This window comes from Zonotrichia albicollis, chromosome 10 (assembly GCF_047830755.1).
Source record: "Zonotrichia albicollis isolate bZonAlb1 chromosome 10, bZonAlb1.hap1, whole genome shotgun sequence".
In the NCBI taxonomy this organism is placed as follows: Eukaryota; Metazoa; Chordata; class Aves; order Passeriformes; family Passerellidae; genus Zonotrichia; species Zonotrichia albicollis.
The window spans coordinates 30,452,441-30,468,815 of record NC_133828.1 but is presented as its reverse complement, the minus strand read 5'-3'; the positions used below and the strand labels follow the sequence as shown (position 1 = coordinate 30,468,815).

General features: G+C 38.7%; 1 protein-coding gene and 1 long non-coding RNA gene across 4 annotated transcripts in view; one reads left to right on the top strand and one right to left on the bottom strand.

Annotated features, from left to right (window-relative positions):
- Window positions 1–4,192: 4,192 nt before the first annotated feature.
- RBMS1 (RNA binding motif single stranded interacting protein 1) overlaps window positions 4,193–16,375 on the bottom strand; it is a 143,101-nt gene continuing 130,918 nt past the window's right edge. For all 3 annotated transcript variants that reach the window (XM_074548609.1, XM_074548608.1, XM_005485241.4), the window contains exons 10-14: window positions 13,642–13,692; window positions 11,421–11,531; window positions 10,682–10,762; window positions 9,362–9,446; window positions 4,193–6,491 (exon numbers count right to left, since the gene is read on the bottom strand). In XM_074548609.1, coding sequence (XP_074404710.1) covers window positions 9,369–9,446; window positions 10,682–10,762; window positions 11,421–11,531; window positions 13,642–13,692 — 321 coding nt within the window. In that variant the 3' untranslated portion in view covers window positions 4,193–6,491; window positions 9,362–9,368. The remainder of the gene's footprint in view (window positions 6,492–9,361; window positions 9,447–10,681; window positions 10,763–11,420; window positions 11,532–13,641; window positions 13,693–16,375) is intronic.
- LOC141730475 (uncharacterized) lies at window positions 9,861–14,391 on the top strand. The gene is made up of 3 exons (XR_012581994.1): window positions 9,861–9,960; window positions 10,080–10,182; window positions 12,685–14,391. It is a non-coding gene; the product is annotated as an uncharacterized LOC141730475 (long non-coding RNA).

Here is a 16,375-nt window from a genome sequence, read left to right as displayed (position 1 = left end):
CTGCTGGCACCTTGCTGGGTGAGCAGAGTCATGCTCAGCCCAATGGATGGTGAAATTCTTTCTTTTCTGTGGGCTGGTCAATAAATAACTGCTTCACATGCCTAGTTATGTATATTCTGTTTATGGATTATCCTTGAGACTGGCTAAAGATACCAGAACAAATTGATGCAAAAACAAGCTGGTAACAAATGCCTGTAAATACATTATTGGGCACTTTAACATTCAAAAAGACCAAAATAAACAAAAAACCAAAAAATTTAGCAGTGATTTCTCATTGGTATGAAAGTACTTCCCATTGGGAAAAGGCTGAAGCCCATAAAGGAAAGGTAATTTTCTATTTGTACTTAGGAAAAGCTAAAACTATTTACCAAAACATAACATTTACTAGTGAACTTTCTCTTGGGCTTGTTTAATCATTGCTTTATTCCATTACCCTTAAGTGCTTCACAGACATTGCTTAAAACCATCATCCCTGTGTGTGAGTTTCAGGTGGTTAAAATACTTGGGAAAACTTCTACTGCAGATGACTTCTTTAAAATCAGCAGAGTGCATGTGCAGAAACCATTTTAAAATATTATTCCCCTTGCTAACACTTGCATGTGGGGCTCCGAAACAATGACCCTTCTCAGAAAGCTGCCTGAGCAGGTTGACCTGAACACCTGCAGGGTACATGTGGGAAGTCTTTAGGGTGCCACATACCTTCACTCCTTCAGTGCTCCAAAAATCCCTTTGTATTGCAGTGAAGCTGTCAAAAGAGGTCAGTTTATTCAGCTGAAGGGAGACCAACATAACACAGCAGAATTCAGAACACCACTGATGTAGATACAGCATGAGGGGATAGTGTTGAAAAAGGCAAGATATCTTAAACAGTTAAGGCTTGCCTGTGGAGAAGCTGGCCTTTCTTCTTGGACATGGAAAAACACCCCAGTAGTATTTTCCTGTGATATGATTTCTTCTTTACTACAGAAGTGGGCTGCACAGATTTGTCAGATGGTAGATGTGGTTAGAGCTGTCCTGAAAAGGAAAGACTGACTCATTCCACATGCAGGCTTTTACACCCTCCCTCTGATCACTGCACGGTAAATCTTTGCTGTTCTGACATCAGCTTGGCTTCTCTTAGTCACTGAAAGAGAAGTTGCCAAACAGAATAGGGTTTGTATATCCTAACCCCGATTCTGGAGAGAATTAATGGACTGAGTCTGAAAGCCAAAAGCCTCAGATTTGTTTGGGTTAATCAAAGCCAGAATTTGTTGGCGGGGAAAGGATACAGATGATCTCTCCCAGTTGAAAGAGTACGTCAGTGTGGCAAGCGTTGGGAAGGTAACACATCTTAAATGCCACCAAACAACACACTGGCTTTCACAAGAAGGCACTGCTGGACAGGACAGATTATCTTATTCCAACACATGTGGAAGTTCACAAAAAATTTTGGAGTGGTTGACTACAGCAAAAGGAACAAGTGCAGTGAAGTGTGCGCAGGAGGAGTAGGATACAAACGCATACAAATATTCTGGCACATAAAATGCATTTCTGATATGATGTTTCTGTGGAGGATTAGGTCAATCATGACTTTGTCTGGTATGGTGGAGGTACCACGGCATAAATTAAAGCTAGAAGGAGAGAGCAAAACAGCACTTACTAACTTTTTTCCCCTGAAAAGCTAACACCCAGTACCAGCAAAGTGCTTTAGATTGCTTTGACTTACTCTGTTCTAGCTCAATATATGCAGTCATTAGCAAGGCTCAGTTGCTCAACAGTACTTGGTTATACTCCTTGTTAATGCATTGCTTGCACTTGTCTGGCACCTGCTCAAAGTAGCTAATTTAGAAAACCAAGAAAGATAAAAAATATGTTTAGTGCCTAAAGAAAAGCTACCAGGTAATCACTAACAACTAAAAAACAACAGGGTTGGTGCATGATCTTGCACAAAACATTTACATTGGTGCACAATCATCCTACATTAATCTGATACTTACCCATATTTGTTAACGGGTAAAAAACATTATTAACAGCAAGTTTGCAAGTAGGGTTCAAAACAGGTTGTGTACAAGAGAATGGAGTCAATGTTGAACAAACTAGTTGGTAATGACTTTTATTATATACAATAAAAGTATATTACAAAAAGACATGGTATTACTGCATATTGCCTGATAGGAATGATAAACACAACCTTATTAGATCAGGCAAAAGATACTAACCTGAAAAAAGCATTCATTCTTATCAAATATACTAAGAGAGCTAAATTTATCATAGGAATAATTAGAAAAGCAAATAGAGAGCTAGAGAGCAAAAAACATTTCCAGCCTGTATTATTCTATTTACATACAGCTTTTGTGAGGAGCATTCATACCTAATTTTAAAATAATGCTTATTAATCTGAGATTAATTCAGTATGGTGATGAACATGAATAATATAACAAAACCCTTTTAAACTTTTCTGTGTTCATCTTCTCATGCATTTCATCTGGGACAGGCAACATACTGAGCCAATATTTAAATGACCCCCCCCAAATGGCTAAATGGTATTTCTTTTCAGTCACAGGAATTGAGTGTGTAGTAGCACAGTGTGATGTTTTTTTCTCTCCAATTATCACAGAATATGCTGATTTGGAAGGGACTCACATCGAGTCCAACTCCCTGCCCTGCTCAGCACCATTCCCAAGAGTCACACCCTGTGCCCAAGAGCATTGTCCAAACACTCCCTGAACTCTGTCAGGCTTGGCCTCTTCCTAGGGAGCCTGTTCCAGTGCCCAGCCACACTCTGGGTGAAGAACCTTTCTCTAACATCCAACCTAAACCTCCCCTGACACAACTTCAGGCCATTCCCTGGGGTCAATTAATGCTATAATTGTTGAGGATGTCTTCATTGCATAAGCAACTGTAAATCAGATTTCCCATTGCCCCGGTGAGTTGCTTTGCCAGCTCCACTGGAAACACATTTATTCTCAATATCTTGCACGAGTACTGCATGAGTGAAAGCTCAGGCTGAGCACTGCCAGCTGCATGTCCCCACCTGCCATCCCCAGCAGGCTGCCTGTCCTGCCACGGCGCTGGCAGAGCCCTTGGGATCCCTCAGAGTCAGGAGAGCAATGGAAAGAACTGTCTCCCAGGCTGGAGAGGGCTGTCCAGAGCAGCACAGCCTGGGGTTAGCGAGCCTCCCCTTTGCCTGTCCAGCTCCCAGAGCAAGGAGCAGGAGCCCTCTGGATCACCCAGCCCTGCTCTGAGGTGCCCAAGGCCATGCCAGAGCCCCCTCCTGCCACACACATCAATCCAAAGCCACGTCAGACCATGCAGCTGGTACATCATGTGGCTGAGCAGATACAAGAGTTTGACTTTTCCCCTCTTGCGCCTTACTTTGGTCAGAGCAGTCCTCTACCTGATACACACCACCAGCAGTACTGATCCTGCCAGAAGGATAACAAAATCAGAGATTACCTTTAAAGAAATGCAGGGCTTAAAGATGGCAGCTGGAAGGCCAACACTGGAGATCTCTTTGAATCCCAGTGAAGTGTCACCTCTGCTCTCCAGAACTGGGCATTCCAGCCAATGACAGCACACGTGGGAGGACAAAAGCATTTGAAGGCAGTGATCCTGTGCCATGAGCTACCAGAGTGACCCTCTCCAACCTTACCTCAGGAAAATGGCATTTACAGCCACAGCACGCAAGCCTGGTTACACACAACTCCCTGTGTGGGCTGGCACACAGCAGAATGAAGTTTTTGCATCCAAATCCGACATCTCATCATTTATTTTTCATATATCTTTTCCTGTTGTGTTTGAAAGAATTAGTGACTTTGTAGTGTGGTGTGAAAGAGTTAAAATTTGGTTTTGATGAAAGATAGAGGAGAAAAAAACCCAGGCTGTCAAGCAGAAAGCAATTCCAAACATTTCAAAATAAACACAGATGTTTTACCATAACCTATTTGGGTTTTGCCCCAATAAAGGAAGGTCTGAAGGAAAAAGACGATGCATTTTCGTTTTTTTGGATCTTTTTTATTCAAAAGTTTTCAAAGAAATAAAACAGAAAAAGCTAACAATCTAATCAAATTTACAGTTCAAAAATGTCTTTTGGCGTTTAACAACAAGTCCTAGGAAACAAAACTACAGAGTTATCTTGAACCGGACAAATAAGTTACCACTGGCAAGTTTGTGGCACTAGTAAAACAAAAATAAAAAATTAACTCTCTTGATCATATAGATATCTCTATGAAAATCTTTTTTTTTTTTTCAATCTGTACAAAAGGTCTTTCTTCATAAATTAATTTTTTATAATTTAATGGCTGTCTACTATGTGATGTTTAAGTAACTGATTATTTCTTTATGTACAGAGGTTAAATTTCCCAAATCTTACCCAGACAATGAGTATGGCACTTAGTTCAGACATTTCTGGCAGCAACTCTTCCCTCCCTCTAACACAGCTATCATACTGCAGTTTTTAATTAATGCAAAAATAGCAAGTAGTGAGAGATCCAGGTTTGGAAAGTTACCAAATACAGGCAAGGTGCTGCAGGAAGTCTGGACTTTTACAAAGCAGTAATATTCCAGGGAGCATAGAACCAATAATACCACAACTTTTTAAAAAAAGAAAAAACAAAAACACATCTCTTATGACTATGCATTTCACTAGAATCTACACTTCTCAGAGCAGCAATTTACTTTTGAAACTATGAAATGTCACCGACATCTATACTCCAATACTCACACAAAATTTAAAAACTAAAAAATACTTGAAAGAAACAACTGCTTAGCCCTAGCTCCCGAGCTAGGATGATTTGGTCTGTGGAAACAGGGAGGGCCAGCAACCTGTCCCAATACAAAAGGAAATAAACTTTGAGGTAGATAACTGATCATATACAGCTGACCAGAGAAGTACACAGTTTTGGAAGACAACTTAATTTATCATTCAATTTAAAACATATGCAATTGTAATAAAAAGCTTTAGTAGCAGTGAATTATCTAATATGTGAAGTACAAATAACTGTGTATTTATGAATCAGGAATTTCATAGTTTCAAAATTGGTTTTCTTTACACTTAACACTTGTAGTGATGATGTAAAGTGTGGCACTGCTTGGATCCAAGTCTTCCTTCATGCTTTTGTGTCCATACATCAATTAAAATTATAAAACCTAAATGCAAATGTACAAAAAAGGCACATTCTCTTAACCGCAAACTGGTCCGGCAAAAATAAAGAGTACAGAAGACGCAATGCTGAGACAAATCAGAATTATTGGTTACTGGCTCTTTGTTCTTTGGTAAAGTTACCTTTTAAAAGTGCCAAGTCTTTTTATTTTTATTTACCTACTATAGAGAGCTAGTACCCAATCAATTATGTTTCTACTTAAATCTCAGCATATGTTTGAAAACGAGTCCTTTAGCTTTTGCCATTTTGCTGTAATAGCAACTTTTCTGTTTGCTACCTCTCAGCACAATCCTCATCCTAAAGCACTATCATTAGTAAAAAGGAAGGACAAAAACATTCGGTGATATCTCCACCCCAAACTCCCTACTCTACCTATGCTAAAACTAGAACATCAAGTTAGTTTCTGAAAAAAGGCAAAAAAAGATTTTACATTGCATCATACAGCAGAGTTCCTAAATCATTCAAACTACCAGAGGGAACTATTGGCATATGGCCTTACAAACAATTTATACTATTAAAATTTCCCCAGTCAGAAAATGTGTTTCACACAAAACATTTTTTCCCCTCTTGCATTTCACTACCTTACATATTATGTGAAAAAATCATTAAAAACACTTACTACACATTAAAAAAGCCAAATTTTCAGCAATTTTTATTGACTACCTTTAAAAGCCCTATGCTGCTGTTTTACAAGGCATAATAGACCAGCTCATTTGGTCAAAGCATTCTACACCATTAGTTTGGACTACTTACTGAAACAGCTACAGCATTGAAAGATTTAAGGCAAATTGGAATTTATAGAAAAGGATAAGACACTTCACACTACATTAAAAGAAAAACAGAAAGCTAAGAGACCAGACACTATAACTGCAACACTGCACTAAAGCAACACTCACACACTGCAAGCACAGAACATCATCTTAGATGTTTTACTATTTTAAACTTCAGAAAATCCATTTCATACAAAAAAAAAAAAGATAAAAAGAAACAAACAAAATAAAAATAAACCAAAACACAAATTCTGTCATGCACGTGAATAAGTCTTCGTGGTCATCTGTGCATACCCAGAAATTTGAAGGTTTTTTTTTTTTGCGTCATAACACTTGATAAAAACTTTTTTTTTTACTAAAATAAACCTGTTCATGGGAACAGCTACTAGATGAATTTAAGGTTTTTCTTATGCACCTTATAGAACTTATAGCAAAAATAGTTTTAGTTGATTTCATTATAAATAACATTTTCAAGAACCTGTGCAAAACTGTCAATAATTCCTAAAGCACAATTGATCAGTAAAATCCATGATTGTTTCAGCCTTTGCACCCTTCTCCAGGCCAGGTCAACACTGGACATCTGTAACACAGAAAGGTCAGAGCTAGAGCAGAGTTACAATCACACACCTTTTTTCTAATGTAGCTGTCTACAAAATGAGCTGATTTCCTATTTCAGACAGCTGTGAGAAGACTCAATGAATCTGAGTATAAACCTGGGCAGTACCACAGGCAGCACTGCAGGTGCTTGGCCCTTGCCAGGACAAGGCTCTGCGCCAGGACAGAGCCTGTGCTGCATTTCCCCCTCTCTCCCTAACAAGTGCTCAGCACACAGAGCTCCCACGGGGGAACCACGAGGCTGCACTCAAAGCTCTTCCCTTCTTTGTTGTTTTGTTGTTGTTGTTCCTTTTAATCCACCAAAAGTGGTTGTGTGTGCTACTCCTGTGTCATCTCCAAGGCTCTGGAAAAGGAATAATAACTTTTTTTTGGTGCAGCTTCATTGAGGATATGTATGACAGCTAAGACAGGCACAGCTACTGTGCCTCCCTGATGGTAATACTGAACAGCAAGTCAGGGCTCATCAAATTTGAAGGCAGACTTCTTAATGTACTGGTTTATGTTGCCACATGGGTTTAAAAAAAATACCCAGCTAAAGACAAAAAAGTTTAGACAATTTTTTAATTTTTCAAAGCAAGGCAAAGATTGGTATTTTAAGGCTTGTACATTTGTAGGTGCATATAAAACAGGTTTGGGGTTTTTTTCCAAGTCCCTTTGACTATTTTTCACATAGGAACAACTTTTTGAGAAGAAGCTATAAAGTTATTAAATGTAGCTGCCATAGGAAAAACACTGTATTTCTGAATGACTGCATCCCCTCATGCAAATATGCTAGTTGTAATTTACCCCTCGAATTATGGGAATATGGGTACTGACTTTCAACAGGACATTCCCAAAAGTGCTGCATGTGCGTTTAGAAAGAAGTTTCAGCTTGACAACAGTGACAAAGCCACAACAATCAAGAGACTGCAGTGTTCCCTGTATTTAGGGCACAAAATAACTGTCAATTCCCTCCCCTTCACCTGTCTGAAACAAGACAAGTGCCAGCATGTTCCAGGGACAGAAATACCAAATGCCATGCTCTGAGGCTGAAATCAGCTGGGTAATATTAACCTTCCCCCCACATGCCCACTGCTACAGCCTCTGCTGACACAGATTTCACTTGCTCCCATTGCACAGAAATACAGGTAACAGTGCCTCTCTGCAGAATAAAATAAGTGGAGAACTGACTTACAGCCAACACACAGAATTGCTCACAGAGCTTGGATATCTACACAGAGTCATCAATACAAAACATGTCTCAGATGGCAACAACAACTCATCCTTTCAGGAGACTTAAGGCTGTTCCTCCTGCCTGGCCTCAGTCTATGGGGAAAGACACTGACAGGCTGGGAGAGAGAGGCAGCAGGGGGATGTGACATGCAGGATTCCACTTCGCTGGCTCCCACAGATCTCTGCTGGTAAGGAGGTTTTACATGCCCACGGGGAAGACTTAAGGCAAAACAAATAATTCCTTGAAAAGCGGTTAACACCAGGCACCAGCCTTGGCATGGGAAACGTGCAGGAGTCATGATTTTAACACCAGGAGATGGATAACGAGAAGAGCCTGTGGCTTTGCTTTCTGCCTGCCCTGGAAGCAAATCAAGGATGTGGGCTTCCTCTAGATGCCAGCATTTGGCCCGACTACAGGAATAACACAGGTCACACGCTGCACCACGCAGGCTCTGCCGTCTGCTGAGCGTGCCAAGTTTCCCCATTGGTTTGTTTCTATCTTTCCATACAAGAAGCTGTTATGCCAATAATGGGGATGAGAGCACTGCTGTCAAACAGCTCAGCCGACCTGCAGGATCAAAGCTAATGCCAAAATGTGTGTTTTGTTGGATCAATACATTTTAGAGAGATATCACACAATGGTAGCACATAACTGATTTTGATTTTTCAGTATCAAATAAATGCCACAAGGGCTGTAGAAAAACCCTTCTAACATGGCCTCCAGCACATTATTGCAGATGAATGGAATTTTTCAGTGTGAGGTCTTAGAAAATGTGATGTAAAAAATTATGTAGCCAAGTTGCCTGGCTTACAAAGCACTCAAAAAAAAAAAAAAAAACCAAAAACCAAAAGATGAGTTAAGGAAGAACTAAATTCCAGAACTTTAAAACATGGATCATGGAAAAGGGAACAGTTAGTGCAAGTAATGTTTTTAGGACGGAAATGTACAGAAAGCAAAACAGTTTTGTATGAAGTAAGTTCAGGTAAAGCTAATGATTTGCTAGTAAAAAAGGCCATGCAAGCAGAACCAGAGGAAACCTGGAGTACAAAAGTAAAACCCTGGAATTAAAGCCAAATGAGGACATGGATTAAAAACAAATTGACAAAAATCTGGGCCAAACTGTTTTTTTTTCTAGAAAAAAGGATGAGCAGGGAAGTCTTCAGGAGAAAAGGTCAGCAAGGATTTCTAGCAGACTGCCTCCCTGCCTGTGGTCTGTAAGTCAGCCACCAAGCTGCTTCTAATCTTACATGTACCACAAAATTAGGCATGATATGTCTATCAGTACAATTCCCTTTAGCATTTTGATTCTTGTATTTTTGCATTAATTCATTGTTGTTCTGTATACAGCACGCTGCTAAAATGAACAAATTAAATCCAACATGTTATGGTATAGAGAAATTATTAAAACAATATTATTCAGAATTCATTAATTCATTTCTGGATCCCAGGTTTCCTTCCCTGGCTTTTGACTCTGGCCAAGTTCAAATCAGCTTCACTGTCCCCAGATGGCATCATCAGTATTATTTATATGACATTAAAAAAAGTTCAATACAGAGTACTGTAAGTTATGAAATAAAGCATCTTTGAATTCACATCTTTCATGAGACAGGATGAGCCCCTACCTCACAGTTACTTATTTTGCTGATACGTATATGGAGAATGGTCACTGGATGTCTCTACTGTAACCTGCTGCTGGCCACTGGCTTCCTGCAAATGAAAAGGAAGGCAAGCCATGAGACACAAAATCAAGCAGCATTACTTGCAATCTATATTTCCACTTGACTCATGCAATTAACAGTCTTCAAATCTACAATCTTCATCACATTTCTCAAATGAGGTATTCCAAATCTGAGGTGTTAACTTTACCTCGATGAATATTTCAGCAAACAGAGGAATTAAATGATCATTCAAACTTTGTACTTCCTCAGATACTTTGATGATAATGAAAAAAAAAAACCTCAAACTTTTGACAATATAGAAACAGAGAGAGCAAATAACTGCTAGAATATTTTCTATCTGCAGATGTAAAAGAGCATTCTGTCCCTCTCCTTTTGAAGGGGAGGGAGAAGAATGAGATCTACTTACCACACAAACACTATGAGTACTGTGATGGGGTTGGCACTAGGCAACACAAAGAATTGTAGATGGGACTTTGCACCAGGCTCCCCAGAAACCAGGCAATTAATTCAGCTGAGAGTGCTCTGGCAGACAGAGCAATCAGGTAATTACCAAAAGAATTTCTCTGATTCATATGGGCAGATGCACCAAAATGAATCAAACAAATTCTGGAGTTTCTGGATAAACAGACTTTGAAATGAAATGGTTTTTTTTTTTTTACAGGCTCTGGAAGAGACTGTCTGGCACTCATTCTGAATACATGAGCTGCAGCATGCCTTGTCTAGCTCCTTTATCAAAGCAGTACTGACCTAGGAAAGGCTGTAAGGTAAGCCAAAGTAGGAGAGGAATTATTTAGCTTACTTATGTTATGCTCTCCAACAAAAGTAATAAATTCCTGTTTGATGGAGAGATTTATTAGACAAACATGCACAATCTCCTGAGATGCCAGGGTCAAATCAGGATTCTTTGCAAAAATCTACAATCAAGGTCTGCTGGCAGATAATTTTGTACACAGGTAAACTAAGTTAAAGATCAAAACTATAATCCATTCCCTGGCTTGCTACTATTGGAGTTATGTTTGGCAAAACACAGGGTTTGCCTGAGCTATGCTCATGGAGCAGATTGCTCTGAGCATGTACTGCCATAAGTACAGGTAACTCTTTATTGTAATATATTAGTTGAGAATAATGACATTTTATAGTTTTAATACATGTGGCATTCACAGTAATTCACAATTACAATACTTGCCTTTGAGCACTAATTTTCCTAGGAAAAAAAAAAGTATTAGTATTTCTTATCTCTGGTCTTTTCTAAAATATACTGACCTCAACAGGAACTGCTGCTGTCTGGACATGTGTGTACTGGGGGATGTAGGCTCCTTGCATAGCTGTTGTGGCTGGCATGTACTAGAAAGACAGAGACCATTACATTGAGTGAAAGCCCAATATAAAAGTATTCAAAATACCTGTCATGGTATTGCTTAAGAGATATTGACTGTTTCCCTAAAGCAATATACAGGAGAGAAAGACTTTTGTGTCTGAAATCAATAGGCTTTCCAGAAAAGTCATTTATCTATCTTGGGAAAATACAAACTTGGACTTCAAAGACTATGTAAAGGGCTTTTCCTTCTCTGTTAACCCCAGGCATAATATTTTATTTTTTTAACCCCATCTGGTCTGAAAAGAAAGGTCTTGCAGTTTAGAGGCAAGTCTGAATCTCTTCTGATTTAACTTCTGTTCCATACTCAAGAGATTTATAATTGCAAAAAGGAATATAAAGAGTAAAACTAACTATTTTTAATATTTTGAATGCAACTCTGAAGTTACCTCCAGGATGCCTTTCATTTGTTTTGGTCTATTTTTATTTACTCATTTCCAATTTCTGATCAGTTAATAGACTGAATAAAAGCTGATGAATATAATTTTAAAATGGAGACAGATCCTAATAATTTACTGGACATAAAATGACTTATTTTCCCACATGCAAGCTGCACAGGGATACTGTGATCTACATGCAGTATTTTCTACTTGGGTAAGTTCTATTTTGTATGAAGTTGCTACATACTGTTCCAGTACTGCCTAATGAAAGATGACTCATCTGCTGCGTCAGAGGGCTTATCATTGATGCAGGCTGTAGTGACATGGTGTGGTCCATGGAGGGAGTCAGAACAGCACCCTGTTAAAACAGAGAAACAAAGAAATGGTTGCAGCACTCAGATTTGATTTTTGATTTGAGAGTCTAAGTATGGAGTCTCCTTCTCAGGGGATGTACCACAAGAACTCTCCTTAATCCCAGGCACTGACTCGAAAAGCAAGTCTGGGGCATTCTGAATATTTCACTCGAGCATCTGCAGATCCTCAAGGTGGAAGACCTGCTTTGACTTCCTGTTGGACATTCAACTGACATGCAATACACTTGAGAGACCTGCTGAAAATGCTTTCTGAAATATGAGTTTAACCAGATGCTGACTTGAAAGCAAAAATGTGCACATGTTACCTGGTACAGATTCACTCAGCTTAAGCTTTGGAATTTCATGCTTCCGAAGGAACTTTTATCTCATCTTTAGGAATGGTGGCTTTGGAGGAGGAACGTTTGTGTTCCTACCCATCACACACAATGTTCACACACGAGGCAGCTGCCCTACTTAGTGGCTGCTTTCATTAGCACACACATCTCAGAAGGGTGATTTAGCAAGGCTGATTCTTTGTCTAAATACCAGCTGCTCTTGATGACATTTCTATTGCTTCTGTACCATTTTGTTAGGTTCATAAAAATTATACTCTAAACTTCTAAACACTTTAGATTGTTAAATATGGACAGCACACAGGTTTTCAGAAGTAGCTGAAATGGAAAATTATCAAGAAATTTCATTTTACCAATCATGTTCCACAAAAACACATTTCCAAGTATTTTGTATGACTTATGCTTGCAGAAGGTGTTGAATAAAATTAACGGAGGCTCAAAATGAACAGAAATAATTGCAGTGTACTGAAAGCAAGTATTTTGAATCAATAACTAATCCTTAAAATGAAAAAAAAAAAAAGAAAAAAAAAGAAGTATAGAATATACTTGGAAAAACAACCATGTGATCAGTGTAGATGAAATGAGTCACAGGCACATCAAACACTGAAAGAATTTCCTGTCTGTAGACTGCAGGCTTCTCTGCAAAGCAAATGAGCAAGACAGCACCTGTCTTTGCACAGGCCAAAACTGAACTTCAGTCTAGAATCTAGGTCTTTATTTGCAACTGTGAAATCTCATCTTGTTTACCTGTGAAACTAATACACCTAAACTAATACCCCATTATATCAACTCTTGTCTTTTACAGCATTATCTGCAGGATGTTGTTTTATGAAAATCTGTGTTGCTAGAGAAGGAAGTTAAAACCTACTCTGTGTATGTGTATTTAACATCAAAAACCACAAATACAACAACAATTAAGTGTGTGAGAAGGTGTTCTGGTTCAACATCACCTTCTCTGCATGCCCAAGAAGAAAATGTTCTGCCAAGAAGATTTACATTCTATAATCTGCCTGGAGAGGTTAATTAAAGTCAAGACCATATCCATTCTGCATCTGGAAACAGACCTGTTTGTTAACTGTGGGAGCACATGTACTCAAGTGCCTGTTATTATTAGTAATGCTCATCTCAAGAAAGCCAGTAGGTCTCAGATGTAATGGTACTTAATTGGCAAATGACACAGACAAGAAGTGAAATGTCACGGGAGAGCAGAGCCCAGGATGCCTGACAGTCTGGTACAGATGCCACAGCCACAAGTGTAGGGAGACCAGCATTGCTCAGGAGTGCTGAAGCCAGAACAAGCTACGCAGGTTTGCTCAAGTGAGTGCCCACAATGTCATTCATATCACCACATCCATCTGTCTTTCACAAATTATCCAGTCTGAACTATTGTGGAGCTATTCTAAAACACTGGGTCTCCAATTTCAGCTCCTGAAAGGTAGACAGTATGTAAAGCATTTGGCATTTGCAAAATGTTTTCCATTTCAAGTAAAGTAAAATAAAACAAAAACAAAAAAACCCCAACACCACAAAGTTTCGTCTTGGAAGTTTTCTCTAATGGTCCTCATCACATTGATACTCTGAAGGTAGCTTACTTTTTTCCTAATAAAATGAGGCCCCAGTTCAGGTTACTGTCTTTGTGTTGTTTTTACATTTTGATCCATGGAAGTAATTGGGCGGGAACTGACATACTTCCTGTGGTTTAAAGTATGTAAAGTGTTTATATAATAGATAAACACAGCAATGGAGAAGCATAAAAACTTACTGGGTGCTGCATTATATATGGTTGAGGCTGCATCCAAGAAGGACTCTGAACCTAGAACAAAATTGGCATTTTATTTTTCATTTTACACATTACTCCAGCTTAGATATAGTAATAACCTAAATCATGTTAACATGCCTCCTCCCTTATTTATTGACTTTTTAACCCAGTTAGTCCCTCTGTGGAACAACATTGATTTCTATGAAAAATGTATTCATTGTAACCTGTAAATCAGAGACAAGATTTGGAGACCATACACCGCATACACCTTTCAGAACAGAAGACAATGTTGTTAGTGCAGGTTTCAGAAACAGTGAAAGAGGTCAAACAGATGAATGGCAGATTTCTGCTACATTGAAAAAGAAAACTCCTTCTGTCTCAGAAATTCCTTTGTGCAAAAGTAATTGGGATCTCCAAAAGTATAGTACCCTTTGCCTTCTAGTGTGATCTGATTAAAATAAATAATTGTATTTTCACAACTGAAAAAAAACCGCAGGAATTCTGCTGTAAAAAAATCAGGAATTCTTGTTCTAGAAAAAAGAAGATTTAGGAGTACTGTTCACACATTTTGGTGTGTTATTCAGAAAGCACAGGAAGAGGAGGAGGTTCTGATGGAGTCCCTGCTCTTGCAACAAGCACGCTTTCTCTCCAAAATCAGTGACCACCCAAATACTTCAATTGCAGGAGAATGCCTAACTTTGCATGACAAAGTGAAATATAAAAAGGGAGTGTAAAGGTTATATTGTTATCCTGGTTAAAAGGAGCTGGTTGCAACAGCTCTCTGAAAAAGTGTGCAAGAAAAACTAAAGGTAAGGACAAAAATGTTTCCTCCCCACCTTCTGTAGGTGTGTTGGGTAAGGCAGGAATCTGACCTGCACCACACACAGAGCAGGCTCACCACTGCTGCTGGACATTTAAAGCTTTTTAAATGCCTCTGCCATCACTCCCAGAGTCCTGTGAACAGGACAGGTAAACACACACAGCCTTGAAAAAAATCCAGGTGAGACATTTTCTGGAATATGGAAATATTTTTTGCCTCCTTTTGATACTTAGTTTCAAACCAGAAATGGGTTTTGTTGTTTTTTTTTTTTTCTTTTTCAGTCAGGAAAAGAGCAAAAGGAGTTCAAAAATGGAATGGAAAAGACTGGAACACTCCCTTTCCTCAGGCAAAATCTTAATGGCAAAAATACCGGTACAGCCTGACTAAAGCTTTGGCTAATCTCACACTATGATAGTAACTGGCTCAGTGCAGTCATTTGGATACACAGGGGTTGCAGAAACAAACACCAGCCAAAACTTTATTAAATTTGTTTACCTGAATAAGAATAAATCTAGCAGCAGGTTATACCATGCCTCAAAGAAAAAAAACCCAAAAAAACCCAAAAACCCCTTTGCTTGTGTGATATATGCTGCTGTGTAGAAGACAAAGCTGCAGGTTTCTGTGAGAAGGGATCAGTAATGAAGATGTGACTAATACTCAAATTGTGAAACTCCTCTGGCCATGAACCTCCTTCCTCCCCAATACAGAATACTTCAATTTAATTTTCAATTCCAATTACTGTGTCACTTCAAGCATAATGATATTAATAACTCCATTCACAATAATTTAAGCTTCATGCCATGTATATTGAAATACTGGTAACTACATTTCTGGAAACATAATGGATTGTGGTCTGTCTATCTCAATAAGCCCAAAAAATAATACTGTATTGCTAACTAGTATGTTTCCATGCCAACTTCCAATTTTTACTTGGATTCTGAATATCAGAGAGTCATATATTGATAAATAATTTATATTTTAATAAAGAATAGCAGTTAATTTTACTGAAATATTTTCCTGGGTAAGAACTTACTGTAATTTCTGAGGTAATGCAGTACCAAGTAGAGTGATTCAGTATACTGACAAATACAGTCTAGCACTGTCTGCCCAGAGCAAACATTGTGTTGCATAAGTTACCTCAGAAATTAATATAAAAATAATGCAGCTGCCCTTCACACCAGAGAATGCTGTTTTAACTCCTACACAATACTTTGCTCATGCCAGACGGCATTAAATGCCCAGACTAATATGAGACAATTCTTCCTCATCCTCCTCACTTGGAATTGAAGGCTACATGGGAATTTCTGCAGGATACAGCTGATGAGATGGCCCACAGTGCCTCTGCCAGCTCCTGCCCCCCTTTGCACACCCTTCCACACTCACGCACACACAGAGCACATCTGGAAGCTCTGCATGTCTCTCTCACTAGAAAGCAAACTGCCTCTTCTTCCCCTGTTCTGACACATAGAGGTAAGAATCTTCTAAATTTAATTAGTTTGGGTTATTTATGACCTGAATCTCTGCTGTTTACTCCATCTATGTGTTAAACAGTAAAATGCCAAAAAAGCTCATAATTTAGCATACACTGCCATAATTGGCAAGTCTCAAGCAGTAATTACATGGCACACATCTGAGACTGCCATACTAGTTGTATTTAAAGCAAGTTGTTTGTAAACTGAAATGTACAATGCCCTAAAATTGAAGATTGCTAAGAGATCTATATCAAAGTGCTAAAACTGTTCCATGTAATTTCCCAATGTGTTGAATTGTATGTCAATATCCCTTGTGAGGACTCAAGATGGCACCTATCAAAATCCCTCTTCAGAAAGCTTTGGACCAAAAATATCCACAATTTATATTTTAATTTATTATCCAAAATAAAGTAGCCTTTGGTTTAGAAATACTGTCCTAGGCTAT